The sequence below is a fragment of the Abramis brama genome, assembly GCF_963993115.1.
Source record: "Abramis brama genome assembly, chromosome: 18".
NCBI classification, from domain to species: Eukaryota; Metazoa; Chordata; class Actinopteri; order Cypriniformes; family Leuciscidae; genus Abramis; species Abramis brama.
This window is the reverse complement of record NC_139980.1, coordinates 17,723,794-17,733,294: the sequence shown is the minus strand read 5'-3', so window position 1 is coordinate 17,733,294 and position 9,501 is coordinate 17,723,794. Positions and strand designations below refer to the sequence as shown.

Here is a 9,501-nt window from a genome sequence, read left to right as displayed (position 1 = left end):
TCTGTCAGCGGAGAGAAATCCCGGTTTGAGGCCACTGGCTGCAGTGTTCAGCAGTTTCTCTGTGACCTTGGCACAGGGGTAACCGTGACATCTGCAGGGACCAGACCTCTGCTGTACAGTGATGTTGTGTTCAGGGCACCGGACCGGGAGGAAGCCTCTGTCAATGTGTCAGCATGACTGAAGCTGGACAGGTAGAATCATGGTGCCCGGATCAAATTTAAGCACTATGTTGCTGAACCAGTCAAAAAAAAGATAATAATACATGCAAGCATTTCAACTGACAGGAAGTTGATTCATGGGGAAGATGACTGGGACGTCAATCCCTTAGGAAAATGGCACCTTTTGCTGATGCTTTAGAAAAAAAAATCCCCCAAAAATCATAAAGCAATGCAAATCACACAGCCTTTTTAGTGATGGATTCCATCATTTATTATTATAATTTTTTTAATCTCACATTGTTGCTAACATCATTATTATTATTATTTTATTTGAATTTTTTGAGAAATAGAGCACCAGGGGAAATGAATCTCAACCCCGTATTCACTGATTTCCGATCAACTGTGTTTTCTATGTACTTCAAATGTAATATACTTTTCAGGAATGCAAAATATGTATGGATGGTTTCTTTTTTCCATTCCCCAACATCTCACATTAAAGGGATAGGACGTCCTTTTGAAAGCAGTCCACACAAAGAGTTTGTGGAATTCATATCTCACGATAAGGATTACAATATACTATAATATGTATATATCTATGTACATATATGGCACTTGAATACATAAAAGCAATATATCTGTTTCACATAAATGAAAGCAATGGGCGCTTTGGTGTCAAAAAATAAATAAATGAATAAATAAATACAAAAAAAGATAGACAGTTAAGCGTTCTGCAGCATTGGCCAGTTCACCGGCTACCGATCTGCAAGTCAGCTTAAATATAACGGAACAATAACTTATGTTAAGGTCAGTGGTGCAAGCACAGGCAACCAAATCATTTAAGATGCCAGTCTATCTAAGAGTGATATGATTTATATAGTATGGATAAACATATATGAACTGCGGTCTATCTAGTTGCGGTGAGTAAACTGAAACTATCATATGTGCAATCTAAAACCAGAATGAGAATACAATATAATAAAACAAAAAAGACCTTCACAGCACGATTCGGGTTTGTTTTGGCTTCTTTAAAATCCATATTTAGTGCAAAACATATTTAGGGTTCAACTGATCATGTGAATGAAGAAATAAATAAACATTGTCATAAGCGTTCCATTCTGACCGATAAAAAAGTTGCATCAGTGCCCTTGAGTAACTGATAAGGAACAGATTGGTCCATTTGTTCTGGTTGTCCATAACAGACAAATAATATCCATCAACCCCACCATGAAACAGGCGAGATGAACAGTTCACAATAACTTCTCTTGTATATAATCTAACGCCGTGGTTCTTCAGTTTTTTGCACATTTTAGATGCCAAATGGAGCCAAAAGTGAAAATTGGGTCATCATTTAACTCACCCTGATGTCGCTCTGTGGAACACAAAAGAAGATATTATGAAAAAAAAAAAAAAAAAAAAAATCTCAGTGGCTTTAATGGGGTCCAGTGTTGTCGACTTTCATTGCATGGACAAAGCAAACATCTTCTTTTGTGTTCCACAGAAAAAAGAAAAAAAAATCATACTGGTTTGGAACGACATGAGGGTCAGTAAACGATCAGGCTCCGAGAATTGAAATGGGTGTTTCGGATTAGGGAAACATCCAAAATGTGCAACCTGGGGTCTTCCTGGACCTGGATTGAGCACCACATGAAGATAGCATTAGACGTAGGCAGAGTCACTCGACTGGGTGCGGCCGAAATTAGGCATGCTCATCCGGGGCAAGTCCTTGTTTCTGATCTCATATATGGACTTCCTCCTGGCCTGCACCCCCCTCACCGCCGCTTTAATTTTCCTCCAGCCCAGGTGATTGAGTTCCGCCAGGTTGAGCACCACGCAAATCCCGCTGACTGCGAACATGAAGACGAGGAACACGGTTTTCTCTGTGGGTCTCGAGACGTAGCACTCGACGTCTTTGATGCAAGGGTACCGGTCGCACTCGTACACGGCGGGCACGTTGAATCCGTACAAGAAGTACTGCCCCACCAAGAAGCCGATCTCCAGCGCGTTCCTGAAAACCACCTGAATGATGTAAAACCTCGAGATGCCCTCTTGTCGTCTCATTTTAGATTTGGTAGTTCTCATGGCCGAATGAGGGATCTCTTTCACTTCCATGCAGTCGGGCTCGGATTCTTTGGTGGAGTTTTCGGTGTTCTGGAGTACTCCGTTCACGATGGTGTTTTTGATCTTTTTGCTGTCGTCTCGTCTCATTGAATCGGGATCTTTGTCGAGGGACAGGTAGACCATGGAGTATCTGCGCTCCTTCTGTTTGGCCGACTGATGCACCGAGTATGTGATGAAGCACAGACTGGGAGTGCATACCATGATGATCTGGAACACCCAGTATCTGATGTGAGATATAGGGAACGCTTTGTCATAGCAAGCTTGGTTGCAGCCCGGCTGTAAAGTGTTACACACGAACATGGACTGCTCGTCGTCGTACACGGTCTCTCCGACTATTGCAACGATTAGAATCCGGAAGATCACCACCACTGTCAGTAGGATCCTTAAGAGACAAAGAAAGATATATTTTAAGTTCATAGTGTATCTGCTCCAGTAGTCAAGTCAAAAAAAATGAGAAAACAAATATGTAATTGAAAACATCCTGTTAAATTTACTATTAAAAACTGGCAGTCCTTAACCATATTTCATGAATGCTACTGATTTGCTTGTTATCTGATAATGATAAAATATTTCAGTAACTAAATTTGTACAATGCTTTGTTCTTTGCCTATACTGATATGTAGTACAAATTGTTAAACAGATGAGCACATAATGAATTACATTTCATTAAACGGACGCAAACAGTAGCGCTCAGCATTTAATGTACATTTACCTACACAAAACATAATCAAGGTACTGAAATAGGCTATGTACAATAACCAATTAGCATCAAATGTAACATAAAACACTCAAAATTGACATCTGGCAACCTCCTTTTTACTGATTTCGACACATTTATTATCGAGTCGAATACAGTATAACACAGATTGTCACCATTAAAACCGTCACTTTATAGTATTTCACAGTAAAATGACCATGTCATGTCTGTTATTTTTTTATTGTATATAATATAGTAACTTACAGCTAACCAGTTAACAGGTTTTTTTTTTTACTGTATCATTGTACATTCATTGGCTGTGCAGATTGACGCGGGGAGCTGTCCAGTGCTGAAACTCTCTCCACAGGCATACGCGCGCATCCAGTCAGGGCGCGCACAACATTTCTTTGAAAGCATATACGATCTGACATGGAACAGTAATCTTACCGATGGCACAAAAGCTTCGTTTATCAAAATGTGCAGTAACACCAGCAACAAAAAGCATTATCTCAATTATTCGAGCGCTTTTCTGTCCTTGGCAGTGAAGAGATCATTAAGTTCCAACGGCCAATCGCCCTTATTCAGAAGGGTCACTGCGTAATGACCTCATTGTTTTTATTTTTAATGTACTAAGCAATCAATAAACATTTTTCCACTTTTTCCCTCACCTCCCGATCATAGTAGAGTGCTGTTGGACAGCCGCCTCCAGGAGACGCTCGAGAATTGTCCATTCCCCCATGGTTGTTCATTCGGAGACGCTATAACACAGTGGACCGTGTGAAATCAAATGCGAGCTAGTGTTCCGCGTCTATCGCTCTAAAGGCGAGTGTAGTATCGGGTGAATGCATTGATTAGTCGCTGCTGTCCACCTTGTCGTCCACGCCTCGCTCCGGAGCGCGCGCCCTCGTCTGAGGTCCTGATTAGTCTAAAGCCTTCCTATTTTCTGTCTCGCGAGCAGGACGATAGGTCGCTCTGAGCCTAAATGGAGGGGAGTATAATGTTTGGCTCGTGCTAATCCCGCTTTAAGTAGACTTCCCACTCCTCCTCCCCCCTGCGTCACGCGCAGACAGGTTGTCGGAGAGAAATCAGAACAGCAGGATTTATCCGTTTCATTATTCTCCGAATATGCCAGAGATGCACTGATTAATCCGTAATAAAATCATTGGTGATAAACTCAAATCACTGGGGATGTCTGTCTCCGGCTCACACCCACCCACCAGCGTGACAGGATGGGAGTCCGAAGCAGATTAGAGTTTAGTGTGCGCGCGCGCTCGATCATAAACAGGGCGCAAATCGTGGGGGGGTAATTATAAGGCTTGAAACCCCGCAAAGAAAGTAGAGGTTTCCGCACGCGCGCTTCAAATAGCGATTTATAAAGCACGACAAGCACTGTAATTATATATCATTTATTTATATCATATATCATGTATTACATATATTTATAATAAATTTGCATATCGTCACCTTCCTAAAATAATTGCTTAAGTAATTTTTTTACAAAAAAATGTTTTTTTTGTTTTTTTTTTTTGTGTGTGCATAAGTCATCTCCTCATGATGCTGGCCACCTCTGGTAAAATCGCCCAACAGATCATGCAATTCTACCCCTGTAGTATAATGGCCTATGTCAAGAGTGTGACTTGTTTTATTTAGCTCAGATGGCAGCTGCATCAAGAACGAAAATCTACTTAACCTCTGAAGTTAGGTTCAGTTTTTTGTGTTTTCTGAAAAACCTGGAAAAATGACTAGGGCAATTATTTTAGGAAGGTGATGATATCACAAAATAAGAACTTTAAAATGTGTTTTGATGACATTTAGCCAGTGGCGTCATATTACAACGGTTGTTGCACGAGACCGATTGCGCATTTAAACATTTAAAGGTATCTTTATACTTATTTTAGCAAATAATTAAATTTAATATAGTAGACCGTCCTTAAATTCATTGTATTTTCGCACACACTGTTTACAATTACAATGCTATACGTTTTCTGTTCTGCAAAACGCTTGAGATTACAAGCGCATATTTTACAACAGCTGATCGAGTAGGTTAATCTGAACTCTTCACATCAAGCACAGTTCCATAACCCTCACTTGCACCCTCCTGCAGGTGATGAAAGGTAATCAAACATCTATTTGTGGTAAAGGCCTGTTGGTGCACTTACAGTGGTGAGTAATCGCTTTAGGACAACCCACTAGGATGATGGAGAGATAAAAACAATGCATGACAAGCATGGGATATCCCTCAACTAGGAGCTGAGACTGTAAAACTGATGGGCAAGCAATGTTTGCATATATTTATAGTGCAGGTAAGATAAAAATAAATATTCTCATAAGCCTGAAGAGGGCATCTTGACAATGAGCTGCGTTCTCCTCTGATCTCACTTCGCCTCCTAGAGAGCGGCAGCTATTTTAAACTGGGTGCTAATTGAAGTCGCAAATATGAATCCATCACAGCTAGCTTTTATGCAGACCTGTGCTGTTTTAACGAACAATGCATGTCTTGTATTAAATTCAAAATGCTTCTGGAGGAAAAAGATGATTTCTTCACAAATTCCCCGGTCTTGTTTATTTAAAAACCAATAAATATTCACATACAAATTTTGTTCTGAACCAGTAAATAACTACAAACAAATTGCACTTTGGTGTAAACATACTGTACAAGGAAAAATACAGGCAATATCTGCCTGCATGCATAAGAGATGGAGGTAATGTTGAGGATTTCAGTTTATTTGCATCCATAATCAGTGTAATATGGGTCTCCTGGCACTTAGAAGCACTTCCTGTGGACGATGGATGGGCCAGCCTCATCGTATTCCTGCTTGCTGATCCACATTTGCTGAAAGGTGGACAGGGAAGCCAGAATGGAGCCACCGATCCAGACGGAGTACTTGCGCTCAGGGGGAGCGATGATCTATGAGAAAGAAGACACGTGATTATTACAAATCCTACAACAATAAAATAAGATTGGAAAGCTTAATGACTGAATAAATATTCAACCTTGATCTTCATGGTGCTGGGGGCCAGAGCTGTAATCTCCTTCTGCATACGATCAGCAATACCTGGGTACATGGTGGTTCCACCAGATAGGACATTGTTGGCGTACAAGTCCTTACGGATGTCAATGTCGCACTTCATGATGCTGTTGTATGTGGTCTCATGGATACCAGCAGACTCCATACCTTTGGTAAGCAAAAGAAGCAGTGAAAACTATGAAAAATAAAGCTAAAAATAAAAGAAAATATGTTTGTAGCTTAATTTTTGCTAGCAGCATGCAAATCTTTGGATGTGACTACACGACACCTAGACAGCAACATAGTGTTGGGCCAGATCCAGCCCACATCTGGAACGCGTCGAATCAACATGTAACAGATGTGGCCCGGATCTGGGCCGACACTATGTTGCTGTCTGGGCAACTATGTAGGCCAACTATGTAGGTTTGCGTTTTTCACATACCGATGATAACATTGATCCCCGTTCACACAGATCCCTGAAAATGACTAAAAACGCTGTATTATCATCCCAGGCCAGTAGTTGGCGATGTCACTTTGTAAAGAAATACTACGCGTCTACAGACTGAACACGTGCACTTTGAAACGAGTTTTCAAAAGTTTGCATGTTCAGGCCCCCAAAACGCTGTTGTCGTGTAAATGAACGGCCAAAACGCATAAAAAGTATGTGTTTTTAGCTGAAAACGATGTTGTGTAAACGGCCCCTTAGACACTGGTAAAATTAATATTATATCACCCACCAATGAAAGAAGGCTGGAAGAGGGTCTCGGGACAACGGAAACGTTCATTTCCAATAGTGATGACCTGGCCATCAGGCAACTCGTAGGATTTCTCCAGAGAAGAGGAGGAAGCAGCAGTGGCCATTTCATTCTCAAAGTCCAGAGCGACGTAGCATAGCTTCTCCTTGATGTCTCGCACAATCTCACGCTCAGCTGTGATAATGAAATTCCAGTTTTAACAGTATATTAATATATGGTTTGATCACTCACATTGTAAAAAAGTATATGCTCAATAAGTTGTAACAACATGTTTTTACATTGCTTTCACCCATAAAAATAAGTTAAGCAATTTTCAACTTTTTTTTAGAAGTTTAATGTAATTTAAGTAAAAATTTAAGGCAGCAACTTAATGAGACGGCATAGTTTATTCATACCAGTGGTCACAAAAGAGTAGCCACGCTCAGTCAGGATCTTCATCAGGTAGTCGGTCAGGTCGCGACCGGCCAGATCCAGACGCATAATGGCGTGGGGAAGAGCGTAACCCTCATAGATAGGGACATTGTGGGTCACGCCATCTCCAGAGTCCAGCACAATACCTACAAACGACACATTTTTTTTTTTACAGTTCTAGACAAACCTAAAAGGAGTGAAGTATTTCAATGCATGTATTCACAAACAACACTCACCAGTGGTACGGCCAGAGGCGTACAGTGACAGCACAGCCTGGATGGCCACATACATGGCAGGAACGTTGAAGGTCTCAAACATGATCTGCAAACAAATGGTAGCCAGACATTTATAATATTTGTGACAACAGGGTGAGTAAATGAGTTCATTTTTAGGGTGAACTGTCTTTTTAAGTTTGTGGAGTCACTGAATGTGCACATATTTGGGAATGTTCAAGCAAGTTTACCTGTGTCATCTTCTCTCTGTTGGCCTTGGGGTTAAGAGGAGCCTCAGTGAGAAGGGTGGGATGTTCCTCAGGGGCCACACGCAGCTCATTGTAAAAGGTGTGGTGCCAGATCTTCTCCATATCATCCCAGTTGGTGATAATACCGTGCTCGATTGGGTACTTCAAGGTCAGGATACCTCTCTTGCTCTGGGCCTCATCACCCACGTAGGAATCTTTCTGTCCCATACCTACCATGACACCCTGTTAGGGAAGAGAAGATAACAATAGTTCAGTACTGTATTATATTTACATTTATGTATTTGGCAGATGCTTTTATCCAACATTTAACTTACAGTATGCCATAGTATGCTTAATATCGTGATTGTACCTGGTGGCGAGGACGACCAACGATGGAGGGGAAGACAGCGCGAGGAGCATCATCTCCGGCAAAGCCAGCCTTCACCAGGCCGGAGCCATTATCACACACAAGAGCGGTGGTCTCATCGTCGTCACACATGGTGTCAGCTGGGATTCTATATGAGGATCAGAAACATATCTGAACATGCTGCGAACATCGAAGTCATTTGCATTCCTGCCAGGCTCAAGCGTTCTCTTGAATAGACAAATAGACCACCATCCCATCTAAAATTCTTCTAATACACTCTTAGAAATAAACATTCTTTGTTGGCATATGGTTCCATGAAGAACCGTTTACGTCCATTGAATCTTTCCATTGCACAAAATGTTCTTTATAGTAGAAAAAGGTTATTGATTCACTCTTAACCCCAAACGGTTCTTCTATGGCATCGCTGTGAAAACCCTACTTAGCAACTTAAAAAAAAAAGAAAAAAAAAAAAGAGTGTAGTTCAGTACCTCAGACATGCTCATCTTTGATTGACTTATCCTCATGACAAAGTTTCAAAAATAAGAACATTAGGCCTAACAACATTTCTGAAACTCAAAGTCAGCAAAGTATTCTTAACTGGCAACTCTTAAGCCTCGGAAATGTTTGTTTAGCTCCAGAGTCAATTATTTTCATTATAATTCCAGCGATATTGCAGCAGAACTGGCCTCGTTTAAATCCTGGCGTTCAGAAGATCATCCCATTAAATGAAGTCTGACATTTCTGAAAGCTTTAGCTGTACTTACCAGATCAGCACCAGGAGCTGGTTCCCTTGGAGAGTGAATAGACACCGCCTTGAGAAGCAGCCAATTTATACTCCACGAATGGCCCGGCGCCCGCTGGACTTCCCTCTCCTTATTTGGTATCCCGAGCGCCATTGAGGGTGGAGTGGCCATGAATGGAAGGGCGCGGAGAGGAGAGACCCCCGTGAGGCATTCGGTCCCAAGCCCATGTATGGGAAGAGACGCGGGGAGGCGTCGCGGAAGGGGGGGCGAGTGATGGTATTCCACGATTTCCAGCACGTCATTATTAATCACATTTGTTAAGATGTCATCCCTTAAATCTGCATGTTACGCGCTAAATAAAACTGATATGGTAATAAGAGATTTTTTTTTCTTTTTTTCTTTTTTTCTTCATTTTAAGGACAGATAATCAACCGTTTGCACCTAATGATGATTGAGGATTTTAATTTAAGATACGAAATACGAATGTGTCGGCGTTTCTGAGGAAAACGAGAGTTTTGAAACAGGGAATAAACAGGGAGAAAAAGAACACATTTGATTGAAAAAAAGAACACATTTGATTGAAAAAAAAAACTATGTTGTATTTGCTGTAACGTTTCTGTCTGTGCCTATAGACATTTTTGTGTGTGTAAATACTTTTATAATGTATTTGAACTGTATAATTCTCAATACATATCAGAAGAGTGTCAAGTAAACATATCTATCTATCTATCTATCTATCTATCTATCTATCTATCTATCTATCTATCTATCTATCTATCTGTCT

General features: G+C 41.0%; 2 protein-coding genes across 2 annotated transcripts; both read right to left on the bottom strand.

Moving 5' to 3' along the window:
* Nucleotides 1-1,168: 1,168 nt before the first annotated feature.
* Nucleotides 1,169-4,079, bottom strand: gjd2b (gap junction protein delta 2b). The gene is made up of 2 exons (XM_084091360.1): nt 3,642-4,079; nt 1,169-2,658 (listed from the first exon to the last, which is right to left on the bottom strand). The coding sequence occupies exons 1-2, from the start codon at nt 3,710-3,712 to the stop codon at nt 1,815-1,817; spliced, it is 915 nt and encodes a 304-aa protein (XP_083947486.1). The 5' UTR covers nt 3,713-4,079; the 3' UTR covers nt 1,169-1,814.
* A 1,436-nt stretch (nt 4,080-5,515) lies between these two features.
* actc2 (actin, alpha, cardiac muscle 2) lies at nt 5,516-8,852 on the bottom strand. Its single transcript, XM_084092163.1, has 8 exons — nt 8,739-8,852; nt 7,978-8,122; nt 7,611-7,850; nt 7,384-7,468; nt 7,132-7,293; nt 6,719-6,910; nt 5,968-6,149; nt 5,516-5,881 (listed from the first exon to the last, which is right to left on the bottom strand). Exons 2-8 carry the CDS (start codon nt 8,104-8,106, stop codon nt 5,738-5,740), a joined length of 1,134 nt encoding a protein of 377 aa, XP_083948289.1. The 5' UTR covers nt 8,107-8,122; nt 8,739-8,852; the 3' UTR covers nt 5,516-5,737.
* Between the last annotated feature and the right edge of the window lie 649 nt (nt 8,853-9,501).